Source organism: Cebus imitator, unplaced genomic scaffold, assembly GCF_001604975.1.
Source record: "Cebus imitator isolate Cc_AM_T3 unplaced genomic scaffold, Cebus_imitator-1.0 Scaffold617, whole genome shotgun sequence".
NCBI lineage: Eukaryota > Metazoa > Chordata > Mammalia > Primates > Cebidae > Cebus > Cebus imitator.
In genome coordinates, this window is record NW_016107932.1 from 459,698 (window position 1) to 483,992 (window position 24,295).

General features: G+C 36.3%; 1 protein-coding gene across 1 annotated transcript in view; it reads right to left on the reverse strand.

Annotated features, from left to right (window-relative positions):
* Positions 1–24,295, reverse strand: part of DHX15 (DEAH-box helicase 15) — a 54,730-nt gene that overhangs the window by 20,539 nt on the left and 9,896 nt on the right. The window contains exons 3-6 of the mRNA XM_017517094.2: positions 21,271–21,464; positions 6,779–6,938; positions 5,304–5,522; positions 19–186 (exon numbers count right to left, since the gene is read on the reverse strand). Coding sequence (XP_017372583.1) covers positions 19–186; positions 5,304–5,522; positions 6,779–6,938; positions 21,271–21,464 — 741 coding nt within the window. The remainder of the gene's footprint in view (positions 1–18; positions 187–5,303; positions 5,523–6,778; positions 6,939–21,270; positions 21,465–24,295) is intronic.

Consider the following 24,295-nt stretch of genomic DNA (forward strand, 5'->3'; position numbering starts at 1 on the left):
GAACATTTCTAATGTTACCTTTCTTCCGATTGCTCCATTCTGTTTTTTGGGAGGTGGAGGCTCAAAAATGCGTTGCTGCTGCTGAGGTGGAAGTGTAGAATACAATGGAATGATTTTAATGTCACCAACTTCAGGGCCCAAATCATCAACCTCACGCTTTATTCTCTTACAGGCTTCATCAATTTCCTACAAAAAAAAAAAAAGGAATACTGAAACATTTTTAAATATTTATAATAACCCTAGTCCTATGCAGTCTATTTTTATGTATGCCATCTTCTTTCACTTTATGGATACCCTATTTTCAATTTAGTAACCAAAACTAATTTAGCAAATTTCAATGGGATTTCCAAAACAATCCAAGAAACTTTCATTTTTGTATTTAAATGAATATGTAACTGCCTTATTTGCATTCCACACCTCTTTTCTTAGAGTCAGATTTCCTAATTAATTCTCCACAAATTATACTAAAATTGAAATTTCTCACCCAGGAATATTTAACTGCACTCATGACCTTTTCAATTTTCACAATCTAAAAGAAATTGATGTGTTAGACATTTTAAATAAGCCAATTAGGCTTTAATGTCACTATCACTAATGCAATTACATGGAAGATTTGCTTCATTGTGCCTAATGAGAACAAACACCTTTAACAGTATCAACACAGATATTTAAGAACTAGGCTAACCCAAATGTCTTAGTGAGGCTACAATTTTTTTTCTCAGAAAACTACAGTCACATGTTGCTTAATGACAGGAATACATTCTGAGAAATTTGTTAGGCGATTCTGTTGTTGTGTGTGAACATTCTAGTGTATTTATAAACCCAGATGGTATAGCCTATTGCTCCTAGGTTACAAACCTGAGGAGCATGTCATTGCAGTGAATACGGTGGGCAAGTGTAACACAATGGTAAGTGTTTCTTCATCTAAACAAAGAAAAGGCACGGTAAAAAATATAGCATAATAGATAGAAATCAGTACACCCATAGAGGGCATTTGCCATGAATGAAGTATGCAGGACTGAAAGCTGCTCTGGGTGAGTCAGTGAGTACTGAGTGAATGTGATGGCCTACAACATTCTGTACACAACTGTAGATTTTATATAAACACTGTACATTTGGGCTACACAAAATTTATTTAAAAATATATTTTCTTTTTTTGATATATTTTTTCTTCAATAATAAATTAACCTTAGCATACTATAACTTAACTTTATAAACTTTTAAATTTTTTCAACTCTGTGACTCTTTTGTAGTAACACTTAGCTTAAAACACAATCACACTGTATAGCTGTGCAAAAATATTTTCTCTAAGCTTTATTCTAATTTAAAATTTTTTTATTTTTTCCATTTCTTAAACTTTTTGGTTTAAAGACACAAACACACACATTAGCCTAAGCCCCCACAGGGTCAGGATCATCAATATCACTATCTTCTACCTTAACATCTTAACACACTGGCAGGTCTTCAAAGGCCAGTAATACACATAGAGCTGTCATCTCCTGTGATAACCATGCCTTCTCCTAGAATACCCCCTGAAGGACCTGCCTGATCCTGTTTTACACTTAACTTTTTTTTGTGTGTGTGTGTGTTGGGGGGGGGGGGTAGAGACGGAGTTTTGCTGTGTTGCCCAGGTGATCTTGAATTTCTAGGCTCAAGTAGTCCTCCTGCCTCGGGCTTCCAAAGTGCTAGGATAGACCACTCTTTTTTTTTTTTTTTTTTTTTTTTTGAGACGGAGTTTTACTCTGTTGCCCAGGCTGGAGTGCAGTGACATGATCTCGGCTCACTGCAACCTCTGCCTTCCGGGTTCAAGAGACTCTCCTGCCTCAGCCTCCCGAGTAGCTGGGATTACAAGCATGCACCACCACGACCAGCTAATATTTACTTTTTTTTTTTTATTTAGAGACAGGGTTTCACCATGTTGGCCGAGCTGCTCTTGAACTCCTGACCCTGTGATCCCCCTGCCTTGGCCTCCCAGTGCTGGGACTACAGGCATGAGCTACCACACCCGACCATTATGTTAACATTTTTAAGTCAAAGGAGCATACTCTAAAATAATGATAAAACATGTAGTATATCACTGGCAGTATTTCTGTGCGTGTGTGGGGGGGAAACATGTAGTATAGTAAATACATAAACCATTAACAACATCCTGTTATTATGTACTATACATAATTTTATGTGCTATATAGTGCTTTTAAATAACTGGCAGCAAAGTAGGTTTGTTTGAACTAACATCACCACAAAGCAGTGAGTAATTTGTTGTGCTATGATGTTGCAAGGTTATGTCCAGTTCCATTATAAACTTATGGGACCAGTACCACTGCTATCTGAGAAGTCTGTCTTGACCAAAATGTTGTTATGTGGCACATGACTGTATTCTAAGGCATTTGCATTCAAGAAAAGACATAATGAATATCAAGACAGAGAAAAATAGAGATGGATCATGTATGACAGCTCTGGGAGAGGCAAAGAAACTTAAAAATGAAGGCAGCATGGCAGACAAATGTATCCTAAACTTTACTGAAGTATTAATTCAATTAAACCCAGAAGTATGTCAAACACTTACTATATACTAGGCGGCCTGTCCAATAAATGACCCAATCAGAAGCTACCTTTGTCAACAAATTGGGTTTTATTCAAAGGACAATGATATTAAAGGGTAAGGAAAAATTTTAAGGCATTTACTTCATTTTTATGTTCAGCTGTGTTTCTGTATCAAAAAATACAAAGTTCTTGAACACAGTAAGAACGAATAAATTACTTTTCACCTATTTCAAACACACCAGTTTTCTTAAAGGTTATCTGTCTCAAAAACTGTAACACAGAAAATTACTATTAAGGAGTCAATGTTAATAGATCCCCCTTTGAAATATCAAGTTTCTGAAAGAAAATGAAAGTAGATGCTGTTCATCTAAATAAAAAATGTAACAAAGCAAACAAATATTTTTTGAAAATACTGCTTTCAAATGTTGTGCCTAGATTAGAATGCCCCCTGCTGGCATGCAAATAAAAAATTAAGAAAGATTTCAACATAATACAAAACTAGGCTTCCAATATTCAAGAGTATCTGCAATTTTGTGAATTCTACTGTATATATATGAATGAAAAATAAAAAAGTCACAAAACATACAGATTTCACACATTAAAAATTAAGTACTTAAACTAGACATTTGCTTTATGTCTCCAATATTTTAAAATGACAATTCCAACTTTATTGGAGATTAGACTACTCAATCTGCTAAGTATGCATGGAGCTAAAACAAAATGATGACTATGTAGGATATAAAGGTTTGGAAGTGGAAGAAGTCTCGTAACACTTATGTTTTTAGATAAAGTCCTCAACAGTTTTAAAACTTGCAATAAAAATTTCCCCTGAGGTTTGCCAAACTTCGAAAAAGTCAACACCATCAGTTGAGAATGCCACAAAACATATCTGCATTCATGAGAATATAAACACAAACAGGTAGAGAAGGAAAAGGAAGTTTCACTGTCTCAATAGCAGCCATATTATTAGTCATCAGCAATACTGGGAATAAAGATACAAGTTCAGGAGTTTTTGATTTGAGGAAAGATTTTTAGCTCCAAAATCATCAATATGTTAGCAAATTAATTTGGACCTTACCAATTAATACACTGCAAGTTGAAAAAACATTTTACTAAGCAAAATTAAAAACAGAATTATTTAATTACAATCACTCTTATTGAATTTCTATCTAGGCAACAATTTAAACTGTTCTCCCCTCACCCCAAATTAACTTAGGTGACTACAGAAGCACTCTTATTTAAGTGGTCAGAATATGTTCTTAAAAACCAGTTTTAAAATTTTATGAGATTACTCAGTTTCATGGAAGCTATTCAAATTTATGAAGAAAGGAGTACTGATTTCGCAGTAGCATTTAACTTACCAAATAAAAATAACAAAGGTTCACAAAAATGAGAAGGTTAATATTTACTTTAGACCAGCTCTACTAAACACAATGAATGAAATCTAAACAAAATGTTAGGTTTTCTGCTACCTTCTCCCCAAAACTCTTCAACTCATAACTAGAGCAGCACTTTACTTCATGAAAGACTTACACTCTAGCACACATCTGAAAACTCTTGCGCTTACTCCCTTCCTTTCCCCAGCTGTGAGATTCACAGTTAAAAATTATGAACTGCACAAAGCTGTCACAGAGAAAAATCTTTCAGGTCCTCAACCATGAGGCCATTTGATATTTCTGATAGACTCTCAATATGCTTATGTTATCTGAGTATGATGACAATTTTAAATAGTGATTTAAAAAATAAAAATGTACTATGTACTTTGAAGGAAGTGAAAAACTAGAGACCAGACACAAGAGGACAAAATTATTATCTCAACAGCCTAAATACTGCATTATAGCACAAATGCTGTTTATATGCCATCAAAAAAGCATTTTGGGGCCGATCACCTGGATTCAGGAATTGGAGACTAGTCTGGCCAACACAGTGAAACCCTATCTCTACTAAAATACAAAAATTAGCCAGGCATGGTGGTGTGTGCCTGTGATCCCAGCTACTTGGGAGGCTGAGGCAAGATAATCACTTGAACCCAGGAGGCAGACATTGCAGTGAGCAGAGATCATGTCACTGCACTCTAGCCTGGGTAACAGAGTGAAACACTATCCCCCCGCTGCCCCCCAAAAAACAAAGACCCTTTAGCAAAAGGCTTTTTAAAACTTTGTATTATCCAAATAGCTTTTGAATTTAGCCACTCAAGAATTCCAAAGCACACCTAAAAACACCCTATTGGAAATAAGCTTAGAAATGCTATATCTGAGAATAAAATTTATATCTAAAAATGAAGTAAATTCTAACTAAGAACTTTTAGTCATCCTTCCCAACCCTCATAAGCATATGGGAAGACAAAGCCAAACTGAAATGTTCTGATAATGAATAGGCATGCAAGTTCTCCCAAAAGCTAAACAACTAATGAGAATAACCTGATTTCAAATCGGCTGTGATGCAAAGTCATGCCTCAGCATAATATCACTTATATCCCAGAGATCTCCTAGACTACAATGGCAAAATACTGAAATTCCAAAAGCATTTAACACTCTTAAAATAATTAACTATAACACAAACTCTAGTGGTATAAAAAAGTACTCCTACAGTATACAGATAAAAAAGGTTATATATTTTACATATTAATATAATCAGGTGGAAAAAGAACATAAAAATAACAAAAATATGATTAACACATCATGGTCTTATGATTAAAGTTGTTGCATATTAAAAATAGTATGTCAAAAGCTAAATAATGAAGAAAATTAAAATAATACCTCTTGACCAGTTAAGAAAAGAAGAAGATCTCCTTCTTCCTCTTCACACATATGAATCTGGATAACTGTTCGAATTGCTGCTTCAAGATAATCTCTCTCTGGTTCTGGAGTATAAAAGATCTCAACAGGATGTGTACGCCCAGGAATAGTTAGGAGAGGACAGTTATCAAAGTAAATCTGGAATTTTCCTGCATCTAGAGTAGCGCTCATAACTATAACCTGAAAGAAAACAGTAAATTACTTGAAGCTGTCTTCAAGGGTTCTTACATAGTCTTAAATTATAGCAATATTTACCATTCTACATATATATCAGCTATAAAAAAGCCAAGGAAAACCTTCAAATAAACTGTGAATAAAAAATCAAATATATAATGGCTGAACTATAGTAAAAGTTATTTACATTTTTTAAAATTCAGAAATAATCCAATGCATAAACTATAATATTTCTTCATTAAATGCCTTAAAAATCAGATTTTATAAAATTATATGTGATTCAGCTGGTAAAAGAAAACAGTATGTAGTATAATTACTGGTATCATTATTAAAACAACTTTGCAAATAGGAAAAAACAAAGAAGATGCAAAAAATAAAATAAGTTGACCAGGTATATTAAAAAAAAAAGTTCCTCCATAAAATATTTCACTAGCATTCTGAATTTCTACTTTGAGGTACTAAACCTTGGTAGCACATAAAGTTTAACAAATAATGACCACACTCACATTATTCTTTAAATGTATTTTTAAAAGCATAGATCTAATTTGTATAAACAAAAACATGCTCAGACCTCAGTTTTTTTTCTAAAGACCCAGAATCTTTCTTGCCAGTGCTATTAAGCCTTCTATAACACACATACCAGCAAGGGATGAGTCTACAGTCCAATGAATGGTATATACACACGACACAGCAAAAAGGGGAATTTCATAGACTTTGGCGGACAAAATGTCAGAAAATAGTTTCAGGACCTTAACACAGTGAGAGTGGTCAAGGCACATGTGGTACAGAGGAAAGAAGTAATATACTAGGGTATGAGACTACATTTCTAAGGAGCTGCTTGTCCTGGGTATCATTACTTCTTCTCTCCAGCATTATAAATTACAATGGGTATGTTTGTGTTGAGACAAGGACATGGATCTGAGGGACAAAGATATGATCCTTAAGTAAAGTAAGCCTCTGTACTTAATGAAGGGTAGAGTGAGTTGCACAGATACAGAAATATGTTATTAGATTATAAAAGAACTAGGTGGATTAGAAATTGAGAAGATTTGGCTTAAAAATGCATTACTAAAAAGGGGGAGAAATATATTTAAAGCCTAAAATGAAGACATATAAAGTAGAAACAAACAGAACAAGAAGGTACTTACTAGTTCCTTCTTTTAGAGGTGATCTCTTTGAGTTGATTAGTGATCATTATGTGTTCCCCGTTTTTATGCCCCCCCACACATATATAATTAATTACATAGAAGAAATTACTTCACCTTTAAATCTGATCTCTGTCTTACAACTTCCTTCAGAACACCCATTAGTATATCTGTAGCCAATGTCCTTTCATGAGCCTCATCAAGAATTATTACACCATAACGCTCCAGGAGGGGATCATTCATAGCTTCACGAAGTAACATCCCATCAGTCATATACCTATATTCACAAAGAACAAGTTAGTTAAGGTCCCTTTAGGTCATTTTAAAACCAAACTTCATGACAAAAATGAAATGCAAAGACATTAGGTAAATTAAAAATAAACTTTGGCCCCAAATAAACGTGCTGTTTCATGATCAATTGCAAAATTAAGTTTCAAGAAAATCATATAATCGAACACGATATGCATCCTCAATTCCTGAAAAATATAACACTGAAATGTACTGGGAAAACATGGTATGACAGATTATGGAATATAACGATCATATGGTTTCACACAAATTCCAAGGCAAAATTCATCATTTTCAATTTCTTAAACCTTTTAAAAACATATTTGACATGCAAAACAAACCAATAAACCATTTTAAGTTGCTTCATGTCACACTACTAAAATGTTACCACATGCAAATATACATTTTTTTTTAAAGCCTTAACAATTCCTTACTCAATAAGCTAACAACAGGCTCTTGGTTCAAAAGGGCTGATAGGGCATGAGTCTGCCCTCCTTCTCCCACCCCAAATAAATAAAGTATAAATGGAATTCACGAATAAAAGCAGTGGGGCTGAGGAGCATTAAACACTACAGAAATGCTGATACATAAATCAAAGATAAAACACAAATGGTATCAGATTGATCAATGAACCAAAAATGGAAACCAGGCTTAGTTAGGGTTGGCTGAAGTGAAGTCAGCTAATACGGACTCCAGTTATCACAAGAGAGGTGCCAAGTAAGAATGAAGGCAATGAGATCAAGGCTCAAGGTTGTATAACTTCGTAGGGGTCAGCCATCTCCTGTCCATCCCACTCAGGTTACTGCTGTCACTATGAAAAACAACTGTCTTCCTTTCGGCACCTGGACAAAACACAGTATGCCTTTAGACGCTTAAGTCAGAGCTCATTAGGTTAAATAAAAACCCATGATTTTATTTACAGATCTAAAAGTTGTATTAAAAAATCTGAAGCCATCATTTATGACTTCACCATTTTGACTCTTTATTAGTCTAACCTAGTCTTTCATGGACCAACTGGATATTTTTAGCTTATGCCATCTGTTGGAGCATTAAGTTCAGCAAATTGATAGTGGACAACAAAAAGTGAATCCTTCTCTTTATTTCACCTAAACTTAACTCTAAATTTAATAAACTTTTGGCAAACAAATCCATCTTAACTCATTTATATGCTTTATGCTTCTTGTCCTTGGTCATATTTTTAAAAATAAACTACCATATTTCAGGGAGAGACATCATTAGCTATAAGGTTATTTTATGTAAGACCAAGAAAGAAAAAACACTGCCAATTAAACTATGACTCAGTGCCTTAAAGACAGTCCAGCATAGCGCATGAATCAGCAACACTATAGCCTGTAGCTGCTTTGAAATTTATTTGATCTGAGGACATCTGGCAATTTTTCCTGTCTTCCAATGTATTACAGATACAAGATAAGCAATACTCTTATACATGATCTCAGTCAGTAGCAGAACATGACATACAGTTTCCTCTATTTGTGAGTTAACTCTCTTAGCCTCAATAGAGCTGTCTGTTGCTTTGCAGGCCAAAAAATAAAAAAGGATTGGTTATTTTTCCAACATTTACTCAAATACCAGCATATATACACCTTGTTGCTCCATTTCCCAGCCTCTTGATACTCAGTACTCATTTCAATATGGAATCATAGTGTAATGTTTAATATTTTTGAAGGCATTTTAATTAGCAAATACTCTCAGTATGTATAGACCCAATAGTTCACATTATTTCTGATGTGAGAATATGTACAGCTAGATCAAGTTCAATCATTCAGAGGCAATAATAACCAAACTGCCACCAACTGTAAGACTTCAATAGATTGTAAGATACATTCTAACTTCAGACAACAAAAACTTGAGAAAAAGTCACAGAAATGATAAAATATGACTTTAAGTTGAAAACTTCTTAAAACTGGTTTCCAAAGTCACTTGTTTAATTTGATCTTTTTTCCTCACATTCTTCAAGCTTTAATCAATCACAACAATATGGAGCAGAGCTAACCAACAGACACTACTTTTTATTTGTCTAAGGGAAGAAATGTTACAGATGGCAGACTATGCATATTGCAAGTACTAAGTTAAATGGCCAAAACTTCTGTGATCAACAGACAATTCCTAATGGTTCAATACTGATCATCACCCAGTGATCCCATTCCATGAGGTGCTGCACTTAATTACTTCTTGCATCAACAGTTAATATGGGATCTTTCTTGCTGTTTGTACAGTGAAGAATTTCAAGAAAAATGAAAATTTAAAAGTTGTAAGCTCTCAATAATACAGTCAAATTAGTCAAACACAAAGGGAAGGCCATGTGAAGATGAAGGCAGACACTGGCTATAAAGCTACAAGCCAAGGAATGCCAAGAACTGTCAGCCACCACCAAAAGCTAGGAGAGAATCATGAAAGACTGCTGGCCCTCAGAGCCTTCAGATGGAACCAGCCTGCCAACATACCATTTTTGAACTTCTGGCCTTCAAAATTGTGAGAGAACAAATTTGTTGTTAATTTTAGGACATTAAAAAAATTAAAAAAAAAAAAAATAGAAGAGTACCAGACGACTTGCTATACTGTTAAATATATGAAACCCTTTCCTTAACAACAACAAAAAAAAACTTGACACAGAAATCAGGAAGAACCTGGCACAGAGTCACATTTTACTACCTTTCTTGGTAGTAATGAAATATTTATCCAGGCTAAGGAGTGAGTCTCAATAGTAAATTTTAAGTTTGAAGTTTCAATAATGAATTAATAAACAAAAATGCCACAGGATAGCCAAATTCTACATTTTACTGGGTGCCTTACTGTCTACAGTGTTTTCCAACTGTGTCAGGGCAGAGATTCCCTTAAAAAGTTATTAGCATCACCTGGGAACTATTAAGAACTACAAAACTGGAGCCTCATCCCAGATCTACTTCATCAGAAATTTTGAAGGTGAGGCATAGCAATTTGTGCTCTAGCAAATTTTCAAGTGATTCTGATGGTTGCTAAGGTTTGAGAAACACTGGTCTAAGTTGTTAAGTTAAACATGAGGCAGACTGCCTAAAGGAAATGCCTAAAGTAGCAAAAACATCCTTGGATTACGTAACAGTTCAGCTTTTCAAGTGTGACTGCTTAATACACCAAAAACTCGATGTATTGAACAGTATCAACCTAGCTTAAGTATTTTTTTTTTTGCAAGAGGTACATGTAGATGCCATAGGAAAACTACAGGCCAACTGCCAGCTATCATCTTGGCAAGATGACAACACCTAACACATCACTAATTCTGATTTGAAGAAAGCATGGTAAAATATTACATCCTCCAACTATATTACTCATTTATAGTTTTGTACTTATATATATTTTATGAAACACTCTGGAAAATCACAAACTAAGGAAAAAAACCTCAGAAGGGCATCGTTTTTCCAAAATGAAAACCAGAAATCCCTACCTCAAATCTTATGATCCTTCCCCACTAAAATTCCAGCTTGATTAAATATTTAAAACAAAAACAAAACAGTAAAATACAGGGATTAAGTTATTTGAAACAATACTGGACAGGGCATAACACAAAACCTGGACATCATAAAAGTGGTTAATTCAATACATGTACAAAATTCAAGTCTCTGTTGCATGAAATGTCATAAAGCAAAGAAATATGACAAACTGGGCAATAATTGCAACTTATACCCAAAGTACTAATTCTGTTATAAGCTCCTACAAATCAGTAAGAAAAAGGCCAACCCACTATAGAAAGATGGGCAAAGCATATGAAGAGACATCTAATTCTATCCATTTTATAATATCGCACATTTGGTCAAATTTAAATTCTCAGAAATTGAGATGCATTTTTGTTTTGTTTTGTTTTTTGGAGACGGAGTTTTACTCTTGTTGCCCAGGCTGGCGTGCAATGGTGCAATCTCAGCTTACCACAGCATCCACCTCCTGGGTTCAAGTGATTCTCCTGCCTCAGCCTCCCAAGTAGCTGGGATTAGAGGCATGCAACAACCATGTCAGGTTAATTTTGTGGTTTTAGTAGAGATGCAGTTTCTCCATGTTAGTCAGGCTGGACTTGAACTCCCAACCTCAAGTGATCCACCCACGTAGGCCTCCCAAAGTGGTGGGATTACAGGTGTGAGCCACGGCGCCTAGCCCTGAGATGCACTTTAAAATAGCACCTTAAAAACATCTGTCAACTAGGTAGAAATCCTTCTGAAAAGATGAAAAAAGCACCAGTCTCAGATTCCAAAAAGAAATACAAATGGCTAATAAATGTAAAAATGTTCCATTTCACAGAAAATAAATGAAAATTAAAACCATAAAGAGATCTCATTTTTTACTTACAAGATTGACAAAGATAAAAAATTTTATAATGCTGAGTTGGCAAGAGTAAAGAAACAGATGCTCATTTGCTCATTCCTTACTGGCGAAAAGTATATAAAAATCTCTACGGAGGGCAATCTGGCAAGAGTTGATAAAATTCAAACATCCTCTATGACCTAAACAATTTCACTTGAAGGGAATTTATTTCACAGATGTGCTTGTGTGAAAAAATGTTTGTAGAAGTTTGTAAGAGGATACTAAGGACAGCAAATGTTTCTAACAGCAAAAACTGCAAATTTGAGTTTCCATCAATAGAATGTGTCAAGTAAACCAGGGTACAATCATAATTACCATGCAGCCATTAAAAATAAAGCAACTCGGCGGGGTGCGGTGGTTCACGCCTATAATCCCAGCACTTTGGGAGGCCAACGTGGGCAGATCACCTGAGGTCGGGAGTTCTGAGACCAGCCTGACCAACAGGGAGAAACTGTCTCTACTGAAAATACAAAATTAGCCAGGGGCGGTGGCTCATGCCTGTAATCCCAGCACTTTGGGAGGTGGAGGCAGGCAGATCACAAGGCCAGGAGCTTGAGACCAGCTTGATCAACATGGCGAAATCCCATCTCTACTAAAAATACAAAAAAAAAAAAAAAAAAAGTAGCCAGGCATGGGGGCATGCGCCTGTAATCCCAGCTATTCGGGAGGCTGAGACAGGAGAATCACTTGAACCTGGCAGGTGGAGGTTGTAGTGAGCCAAGATGGTGTCACTGCACTCCAGCCTGGGCAACAGAGTGAGACCCAGTCTCAAAAAAAAAAAAAAAAAACACCTTAAAACCACAGAATGGCTATTAAGAAGTCAAAAAGTAACAAGGTTGTGGAGAAATGGGAACATTTATCCACTGCTGGTGGGAATGTATTAGTTCAGCCATTGTGGAAAGTAGTTTGGTAACTTCTCAAAGATTTAAAATAGAATTACCCGTTGACCCAGCAATCCCATTATTAGCTATATAGAATATAAACCCTTCTACCATAATGACACGTGCATGTGCATATTCATTGCAGCACTATTAACAATAGCAAATACATGGAATCAACTTAAATGTCCATCAAAAGTAGAATTCATTTTTAAAAGCAGCACATATACACAATGGAATACTATCCAGCCATAAAAAAGAATGAGGTCATGTTCTTGTAGCAACATAGATGAAGCTGAAGGCCATTACCCTTAGCAAAGTAACAACAAGAACAGAAAACCAAATACCTCATGTTCTCACTTCTGAATGGGAACTGAACTTTGGATAAATATGGATACAAAGAAAGAACAAACACTGGGGACTACTAGAAGGTGGAGAGTAGGAAGGGAAAGAGGATAGAAAAATTACCTATCGGGTAACTATGCCTATTACTTGAGTGACAAAGTAATCTGTATACCAGCCTGTAATCCCAGCACTTTGGGAGGACAAGGTGGGCGAGTCACTTGAGGTCGGAGTTCAAGACCGATCTGGTCAACATGGTGAAATCCCATCTCTACCAAAAGAATGCAAAAATCAGCCACGTGTGGTGGAATGCATCTGTAGCCCCAGCTACTCGGGAGGCTGAGGCACAAGAATCATTTAAACCCGGGGGGGCGCAGCCTGGGTGCCGTGAGCTGAGATGGTGTCACTGCACTCCAGCCTAAAACAGAGTGAGACAGTATCTCACAAAAAATAAAAATAAAAAATCTGTACACCAAGCTCCCACAACATAAAACTTACCTATATAGCAAACCTGCATATGCACCCTTGAACCTAAAAGTTTAAAAAGCATAAATAAAGCAACTTGAAAAAGGCATTTATTATAAGTGAATGGCACTGTTTAATCTGAGTAATTAGAACTACTGTTTTCCATATTACCTAGGAAAGCTTTACAATACACTTGGAGAATTACATGGAGCGATGAGGAATGACGATGAAAAAAATAAAACACACAGAGGTGGCTGGGCACAGTGGATCAAGCTTGTAATCCTAGCACTTTAAGAGACAGAGGCGGGCAGATCATGAGTCCAGGAGTTTGAGACCAGCCTGGCCAATACAGTGAAACCTCATCTCTACTAAAAAATACAAAAATTAGCCAGGCATAGTGGTGCATGCCTTAAATTTCCAGCTACTCAGGAAGATGAGGCAGGAGAATCGCTTACACCCAGGAGGCAGAGGTTGCAGTGAGCGGAGATCTCACCATTGCACTGCAGCCTGGGCGACAGACCGAGACTGTCTCAAAAAAGCAACCAGAAGTTAGAATATATACTTGTTGCAAGACAAAACAGAGTTTAAGTCCCATTTGCTTATTATTATGTCATTTTGGACAATTTTCTTCTATAATGCTCCCTTTGTAAAAATGTAAACAGGGTAAAAATTGTTTTAAAATAAACAAAAGAATGTACATATATAAAAGTCCTCAGTACACTAATTGCCTGGCACTTGGTAAACATTCAATAAACAAAGTTCTATACATACTCTTTTCTCCATGTAACTCATAAATCCTTGGGATAAAAATATACTCTATGAAACATAATGTAATACACACATATTGCTATCTCCATTAGTTGGGTCAAGGGAATTACATTTGACATAAAATGATAAACACCAAGCATAGAAAAGAGAGTCATATTATATCTGAACACTGAGTCGTATATTTCAGAAGTTTAGAACAAGATGAATCACACACACACACACACACACACACACACACACACACACACTATCAAATCTGTGAGATAACTCTGAAAGACTTAAAAGGGTCTAGAAATCAAGCATTCCAGAAGACTGAATTATCTGATATTCCAGAAAAACAACACTTACGTATTTTCTAAATGTTTGAGTTTAAATTTCAGCTTTAGAATTAAATGGAATTCCAAACAAAGCACACATACTCAACAAAATGGTGTTAATGTTACTAATAAATGAATCTTTAAGTTTTACATTTAAATGTCTAGGTATAATTTTTCTACTTACAATTCATCTTTTAGATTAACTCACTATAATCTAATCAAACCAAATGAGTGCCTCTATTAAAAAAAGCTTACCAGCATTAATATGCTTAAATAGGTTTATGTGTAATTTACATACATATAAAGAAATATCTAATATATATATGTTAGATATTGTCTTTTTAAAATAGGGATATATACATATATCCCTATTTTAAAAGACAAGGCCTTGCTATGTTGCCCAGGCTGGAATGCAGTGGCTACTCACAGGCACAATCCCACTACTGATCAGCTTTGACCTGCTCAGCTTCCAACCTGGGCCAGTTCACGGCTCTTGGGACAAGCTGGTGGTCCCCTACTCTCAAGGAGTTAGAGATGCCAGACTAGCACACTACATCCCAGAACTCTTGGACTACTTTACAACCTTAACGTCTATGCATATATCCACAGCCAAAAGATTAAACTACTTCTTTGGGTATAAACAGGTCACTCAAATGGTAAAGTTGTTGATTCCATCTGTTAAATGCATTAAATGATCACCAATGTATATGTTCTCATCTTAATGATTTAAAACATAATTTTTTACAATTTTCCATGTTCAACGTGTAGGACATCCCAGGAACTACAAGTTTAAGGTAGTTCAGACTTTCAAAAGTACCTAATTCCTTTTGATATCATATCTGTGAAGCTAGACTTTGGACAGTTGTTTTAAAAAGTACGAGGCACACATCTGTATAGAACAAGCAATAAGAAGTAGTGTTCAATCTGTTATCAAGGTTTGAGAAACTGCGTGATCAAATAGCACTAACACACTTAGTAAATAATGGTGGTTATTTAAGAATAAAATAATTTTTCTCAATGTATGTGTACCATTTTTTAAAAGAAACATAAATACTTAGGTTATTAGGATCCAACTACTTAGTAAATGCAATCTGAAATATTTCTTCAGGCCTGGGGTACCATGAAGAAATTATTGAAACATTAAGTGTGCTGTCAATTAAGACCGTATGGGAAATTCAACCTTAATGGAAACCAGCTCATCTTCCTAGAGTATCAGGAAACGATTAACACTATTTGCTACCGGCTAGTCCATCTGCCTATCTAAGTCTCTCCATTCTCTCAACTCAGATTAAATACCTCCTCCTCTGTGAAATCTCTATACATTCAAATTATCTTCTTATTGGCCTGACAGCTTACCCCACCCCCAACCACGTCATTGAAGAGCCAGTGATACTAGCAGAGTCCTTACATAATGTTTCTTTTATAGGTGAAGGAATAAACAAAGACAGCCTCTAGTTCAATCTGTTATGTTCTTAGCAACCATATTACACAATATGAGCAACACTAACTTACCGTAATCACAATAGCTACATATATCAAAATACTGTTTACAATGACAACAAACTACTAGATGTAAATGTTCACAAGAAAAGGCAACATATTTTGAATAACTTAGAATCTACACTGTTTCAACGTTCAATACATCAAACACTGCAAAAAAGAAACATCAAACCCTGGACTCCGAGAGCTGAAATATTTAAAACCATAATCAAAACATACAGCTTGTTACCATAAATGGCTAAAATATATTTGATATGTGTTTCAGAGTTAGATACACAATCAAGAAGATATGCCTAAGAAGTTAACAATGGAAAACAGACAACCAAATAAATATATACTGCCCATTCCTCAAATTTTCCCAAGTTTTAAAGGCAATATTCTTTTATCCTCAACAGAATTCCCAGAAAGCTAGAATGAATGTGTGGGTGCTACTTAGTATTTTGTAAGATACTGGCACTGTATAAACAGAGAGCCTTCTATATCTAATCCTCACAAATACTTAAGTACAAACAAACGTCAAATGTTACAAAACATGTAGAGCTTTAGCAAACCTAGTTAGTTTTCTAGGAATTAGCAAAAGCCAATAGAATTCTACTTCTAGGGTGACCACAGTAACTTTTTAGTCCTCTGGCAGGAACTGCCTATGTGTTAACCACATACATCCTTTATTCCCACCTAAGAATCCTACCCTTACCTAACTTAGGTACCACACATGAATTAGAACCAAGACTGCCACATAACAGATGTTCAATAAATTAGTTTATAATTGTATAATTAACGATCCTTAAAGTAGCACATCTGTTTCACCTTTACCTCCATCCCTAAAAGAATACGTGTACTGATTCATTCTAGTGACGAGTAAAGTCAAGGTTTAAGTTTACATCCCCAATTGTAATTCAATTATTGTGCTAAAAGGAACTTTATTAAATTGGTTTTATAAGTCCCTCTCTAACTGGGCTATCTGGTTAATAAGATCCAATAATTTCTCCAACTGGAAATCTACCATCATCACCAACAGGAGGAAGAATCAGCAATGCTGACTTAAGTATTCTTAAACAGAGTGCCACAAAAGACAAAGGATTATATGCAGACTACTGTATCTAATGTCAGAACAACCTTATCAAGTAGTTAATACCAGCTCTAGCAGCTCTATCTTCCGAAAAAAAAATAAGGACATTAGAGCTACTAGCTACTTAACACATAGTTAATGTCACAGCTAACAAGTGGGCAGAGCTAGGACAACTCAGACACTGACCATAGAGGCTATGCTCTAGGGTCTATTTTCTTTTGGTTCTCTTCACAAGCCATCTATTTTTAATTTTATTTTTTTATTTTGAAAGTCTTGCTTTGTCACCCAGGCTGAAGTGCAGTGACACAATCCTAGCTCACTTCAGCCTTGAACTCTTGGATCCAAGTGATCCACTCATTTCATCCAAGTAGCTGGGACTACAGGTATGCAACACCACAGCCAGCTAATTTATATATATACATATTTTTTTGTAGAGCCAGGTCTCACTATGTTACTCGTCCTGGAAATCAAGTGACCCTCCTGTCTCAGCCTCTAAAGTGCTGGGACTACAGGCATGGGCCACTGCTCCTGACCTCAGGCTATTTTTAAATGAAGTTGTCTGGTTGGAAACCCACTCTGGAATCTGCATAACTAGTCTTTATACAGTTAGTGCTTCAGTCAGCTGTTTCCAGAGGCACCAAAGAATCTGCTACGGCAATGCTCTATAATTCCCTATATTAGAATCCCCGTTCTGGATAACCATTATTTTCAATTCAATCCTTGACTTAAATTCCAACTTCTTTGTCGGGTGCAATGGCTCGCATCTGAATCCCAGCACTCTGGAAGGCTGAGGTGGGCAGATCACTTGAGATCAGGAGTTTGAGACTAGCCTGGCCAATATGGTGAAACCCCATCTCTACTAAAAATACAAAGTAGCTGGGCATGGTAACACATGCCTGTAATCCCAGCTATTCCAGAGGCTGAGGTACAAGAATCACTTGAACCCGGGAGACGGACGTTGCAGTGAGACAAGATGGCACCACTGTACTCCAGCCTGGGTGACAGACTCGACTCTGACTCAAAAAAAAAAAAATAAATAAAAAAAAAAAAAAAAAAAAAAATCCAACTTCTTCCCACCTAAACTTAATTCTCAAATCATTCTTTCATATAAACCCCCATATTCTGCTTCAGAAGCTTAATCATAATTTCAAACCTTTTATTTACATTTTTATTTGCTTTAACAAGGACAGGGACTAGATTCACTTTTCATTTTTATACCTAGCACTGCCCAACAGATATAAGGTACTTAATTAGCTGGCTGACTGACTAATCATTACATGTGTAAATTATTAGATTCTTTCAACATAAAAATCTCTGTAATTTTACAGCTTAGGAAAAAATAAAAAGGAAGTGTATCACCTAAAATAACAGTAAAATTACCGGCCAAATTAACAACTTCTATTATGTTTTTCCATACATACAAAATTATCAAATTGTTTTCCTTCCTAAAAAATTATTAGCACCTTCAAAAACCTGAAGGTGATTTCCTCAACTAAAATGTTACAACCAGACTTCTTAAAATCCACTGTAAAAGGGCTATACCAGAAACCAACAACCTCTCCTTCCTTACATCCAAATGAATCTAAGTGTTTTACACTAGTCACAAATATGGCAATAACTAGTCACAAATATCGTTCTCTGACTGGTCTGCTCTTTGGGTATCTCATTGCGTTTTTTTCTTCATAATTTCCATTCCATGACAACAAGAAAGTAACTGTTGTAAAAGGAATGCTTCAGAAGAAAAGGATGGGGACAGGTGAACACACAAAAAAGGAAATATAAAAACCATGTAGCAATGGCAGCTTTGTAAACTTATTTGTCCACTGGGACTAGGTAGCCATTTAAGGCTAGATTAACAGAATGCGCACTAACTTATACTAGATCCAATCTTCTGAAAAGAGCACAGTATCAGATCTAGAGCCTAAAATTTATGAATAGGTATCCCAAACACTGAAGAAACTATCTTATAGACCCTTATCTACATAAGGACAATTTAAAGATATGTTATGTAACTAAATGCTCCCAAACTATGATTAAATCTGTGCTCCTCAAGCAGAATCTGCCTAAGTTAGCCTCTTTGCCATCCTATAGTGAAAATTAAAGCTCCCCCTGGCTACACAATGGATATATAAGCATTTCGTATCTATACATGAAAAGAGCTATATTTAATGAAGCATTCTCATTAGTAAAGTCTTCTTCCTATTAAATGGGAAAGAGTTAGATTTGAAATTTTTAAACTAACTTATGGTAATACACTCCCATACTTATATTACTTAAAGGCAACACCAGGTTATCTTCTAAAAGAAACCCCAATAAGCTTACCCTGTCTTAAGTAAGCTTTTAAAAGTAGCTTTAACCTCTAGAAACTGCCCAGTAAGAAAACATCACAATGCCAAAAGTACTTTGAACTATAAAAATCTGTGACTTGTCAAATCTTTAAGAAGTACACGTATTTCAAAAGCCTGTCCTCCATCCACTTCCTACTACACATACACACACAGCACCAGTATTGCATTAACTTTCTTGCATCCCAATTTCCAAATTCTGTTCTCAACTCAACTGTGGCTTACCAAGAAAAATTCAATGCAATGTGAATCAAGTCAGAATGATATTCCTCCTAAAGATGAGTAAAATCTCCCCCTTATTATCCTCAAGTCCTTGACATTATCTGCATTTTAAAGTAGTATAAAATAATGAGCTATGATTTTGATTATGTAATTATTGTCAATTATACTGTAATTACCAGTGATCAATAACATGGTATCATCAAACAACTAGAAGAATTTATTCAGTGAAGATTAAGGTTTAAGCCAAAAATATGCCTTATAAAGTCATAAGGATAAGCTTATTTAAGTATTTTCAAGTTGAACTGCTATTAAATATCACACTGAATAAAAAGTTCCAATAAAATGAGATATAAATCAAAGAACTAGAAAAAACTAACAACTGTAGAAGAGTGACTGGATATTTTGATCAAATAAATGTTTTTAAGTTATGATAGCTCTATTTTAAGAAACTATCTCAGAGATACACACTGAAATATATATAATTATTTGGTATCTAGGACTGCTTCAAAATAACATGGGACAGGGAAAAGCTTGGGATATGAGTAAGACTGAAACAGTTAAAGGTGGGGTGATAAACACATGCAGTTCATTATTCTGTTCAATTTCTGGATACATTTGAAAATTCCTACAAAATAGTTCTTTTAAAGAAGTATTAGACTCATGCCGGGTGCGGTGGCTCAACGCCTATAATCCCGGCACTTTGGGAAGCCGAGGTGAGTAGATGAAAAGGTCAGGAGTTTGAGACCAGACTGGCCGGTATGGTGAAACCCCATCTCTCCTAAAAATACAAAAATTAGCCAGGTATGGTGGTGGGCACCTGTAGTCCCAGCTACTCAGAAGGCTGAGGCAGGAGAATCGCTTGAACCCAGGAGGCAGAGGTTGCAGCGAGCTGAGATCATGCCACTGTAACTCCGCCTGNAAAAAAAAAAAAAAAATCTTTTTTCATTTATACATATTTGTTACATTGAATATGGATTTTAAAATAAAGGAAGGCTTATATAGGCAATAAAATGCACCACTGCATTCCGGCCTAGGCAACAGAGCAAGAATCCATCTAAAAAAAAAAAAAAAAAAGACTCTTTTCTCATTTATCCCATTAACACTATATATCTCTGACAACAAACACTCATATCACTGCCTGCACAATGTTCCAAAGTGGTTTTTAAAAACCTCAGGGAGATCACATAGAGATGATTTCTTTTTTTTTTTTAAAGAAATGCTGTCTTGCTATCGCTTAGGTTGAAGTGCAGTACCTATTCACAGGCATGATCAGAGTGCACCGTAGCCTTCAACTCTTGGCCTCGAGCAATCCTTCTGCCTCAGCCTACTAAGTGGCTGGAATATACACACACATGCCACTGTGCCCCATTCAAGTAAATCACATTTAAAAAGGACTTAAATGTCATATAAATACAGGATAAGCAGAAGCAACCACAGGGAAGTCCTGAGAAAGAATCATCATCAGGTAGCAAGCATGTATCACTACTTATGCAGAATGCAAGTTTAAGACAATAAAAAGTTGGTAGAGTTAAAAGATTAGAAAACTCTGTATGGCAGTAGATCATGTGCACCATTACTAAAGAGGAACGAGGACCTAGAAGTGGCTCTAAGAGTGTATTACAGAACAAAAGATTCTTCTTTTTAGCTCATAACAGATGCATAATTAACATTAAAAGTCCCTTCTCCCCTAAATAAATCATTTCCCATCTACACATTCTTCTTTCTACAAATAGGTATCTTTTACTAAGTAAGATATATTACTTTCCTTTTCCATCGCAATTAAGTAATATACCATTATGTCTACTAAAACCACAGATTTTACAACATCAGTAACATTTCACCTAAAATGCAGAACCAAGTAACTAAAATCTGACCTTTGAATTTCAATTTCTACCGAATAGCTATAATTAGAATAAGGTCATGTGCTAAGTCTGAGAAGGTCTACTTTGGACAATTCTACTCTAAATTTCAATGACTTGAGCCTGCACTAACAAAGTCCTCTCTATCTAATGGCAGAAAATGGCAAGCAGAGAAAGAAAAGCATCTTTAAAGCTGTAGTACTTACTTAAGAATGGTTTTTGCACTACTGCAGTCTTCAAATCGAATGGAGTAGCCAACTTCCTGGCCCAACATCACATCCATTTCATCAGCAACTCTCTGAGCCACACTCATTGCAGCCACTCTCCTGGGTTGGGTACAGGCAACTCCTCTCTTGGGTCCTGGTAATGATCGCATGTACTCCACACACCACTGTGGAATCTATCAAATAATTTCACATTTAAATTATTTCTACTCTGCCTGCATATCAAGTGTATATAACATAAAGCACTTAATCTCATTCCAATGACTTAAAAACAAATTCAATTAGGCAAATGACAAAAAGATTCGTGACTCAAAACTTGTAACAACACAAGCTCTCTAAGCCAAGGAACAGTTACCTGAGTTGGGTACATACACTCAGGAATACACTGAACAGTGTGAACTGTCCCATTATGAAGTATTTCTCTAGGCAATTTTTTAAAATCCCACTTACAACAAATTCTACTTTATAACAAATGTTTCTAACAAAGTGTAACTTTTAAATTCTTATACAATTTGAGTTGCAAAATCAAGTAGAAATCACACCCCCTTGTAGCTCTGACTCTGAAGCTGTGCTTTTATTTAATTCAATTCAAATTTATTTTATAAGCCAGCAGAATCTAACACTTAGCACCCAACTCTGGTAATCCTATCCTTTTCCCCTCAGGAGCAATACGCACAATGGCAGAACCTCAGGTACCATCTAAAAACTTAATTTTAAGAACTGCCAGCATAGGGCGGCCAAAGAGATGGGGGGGACCCCCAAGCACAAGTTGGTTGCCATGACGACAGTACATTTTTCCCTCAGTTCCATTATCAATATAAGCTAATGGATTCCCCAGTTTTACGGTGCTCTGGTCACTTAACTGAAAAAGAATCATGAGAAGAATATAAGTTCTCACCACATTAAATGAAAATCCACTGCTAGAAGAGCATAACTGATTTACATCAAAGCTTCCAAAAGCCTATCAGACTCCAATGCTACAGGAAACATGCAGTTTTCTGCACAGTATTAGTACAGCAAAACTGATGAAGAATAATATTGGTGGCTGCACTATTATTACTTCTTTTGTTTTTGAGATGGAGTCTGGCTCTGTTGCCAGGCTGGAGTGGTGTTATCTCGGCTCACTTCAACCTCTGCATCCCGGCTTCAAGTGATTCTCCTGCTGTAGCCTCCCAAGCAGCTGGGACTACAGGCATGTGCCAAGCCCAGCTAATTTTTTTTGTATTTTTAGTAGATATGAGGTTTCACTATGTTGGCCAGGATGGTCTTAATCTCTTGACCCCATAATCTACCTGCCTCAGTCTCCCAAAGTGCTGGGATTACAGGTCTGAGCTGCTGTGTCCACCCTATTATTACATTTCAGTTAGGCTGGTTCTGCAATTTGGGGTAACTGGTCATTGACAACTATCTGAAAGGGAGGGTGACTATGCTGATTCTCTAAAACGTCATATATCTCTCTAAAACACTTTAAATGAACAAAAATAACTAAAGTAGTAGTATCTAGTGGGTTCTGTCAATCCAGACCCAGATTTAAGTGGTTTTCCAGTAAGGCTATATAAAGCCTTACTTACTTATATATCTTCAATTCGGCAACCCTTTTACAAAGGCAAATGTACCTTCAAAGATCTAGCAAAATGAAATTCAAAAACCACTCACTGGTGAACTCAAGGTATTTAAAACTAATTCAAAATTCTCAAGGCAAGAATGTTCAGACCTTTTTTGTTTTTGTTGTCGTTGCTTTTTGAGATGAAGTCTCACTCTGTTTGCCCAGGATGGAGTGCAGTGGCATGATCTTGGCTCACTGCAACCTCCGTCTCCCGGGTTGAAGCAATTCTCCTGCCCAAGTAGCTGGGATTACAGGCGCATACCACTATGTCTGGCTAATTTTTTATATGTTGAGTAGAGATGGGGTTTCATCATGTTGGCCAAGCTGGTCTCGAACCCCTGACTTCAGGTGATCCACCTGACTCGGCCACCCAAAGAGCCAGGAATACAGGCACGGGCCACTGCACTTGGCCAGGGTTAAGTTCTTCTAAAGCCATTCCTTGTTTTCAGCTTCTCTGCTTCCTTCACTTGAAGTCATCTTAAAACCTGATCCTCAGTGTTCTAGTTGTCTTGTTTTATACAACATCCTAAGTCTTATATGTTCTAACTTGCAGTACTACCTACAATACATCAATGCCAATCCTAACTCTAGCTTCCATCTTAGACTTAATGGTCATTTCCACCTAATTGGTATCTCAAATTCACACATTCAAAAGCAAAACCATTTCTCATCTTCCTCCAAAATACTTGTAATTCCTAATATCCTGACTCCAATTCATTCTTTATTCTCCATTCCCCTGGCCCTTCAGAGAATCAAAACTTATGATCTTTTACATGGTCTATCATCAATATGCTCACTAAATAGGACATTTTTATTAAAAAAAACTCCTCATCATTCTTCTCCTGTTCAAGAGCTCTGATGGCTTCCAATCTATACAAGATATACTAAGGCTGCTCAACTTACAGTTCCAGTCTCAACTGCCCCACCTCCACCTTCCCACACATTGTACTCTAGCTACAGCATACCTGCATTTTCTTAGCTAAACACTGTCCTTGCTCACACTGTCCCTTTGGCTGCCCTAACTTCAATTTCTTACACATGTGCAGAGTTATGTCTCCTTAGCAGAAATGTGAAATGTCTTTATTGTAGGTATGTCAAAAGTTAAAAGTCATGGCTGGGTGCAGTGGCTCAGGCATGTAATCTCAGCGCTTTGGGAGACCAAGGCAGGTGATCACTTGACGTCAGGATTTAGAGACCAGCCTGGCCAACATGGTGAAAATCTGTCTCTATTAGAAACACACACAAAAAAAAATAGCCAGGCATGGTGGCTAGCTTGTAGTCCCAGCTGCTCAGGAGGCTGAGGCAGGAGAATCACTTGAACCCGGAAGCAGGTTGTTGCAGTGAGCCACGATCATGCCGCTCGCTGCACTCCAGACTAGATGACAGAGCAAGACTTCATCT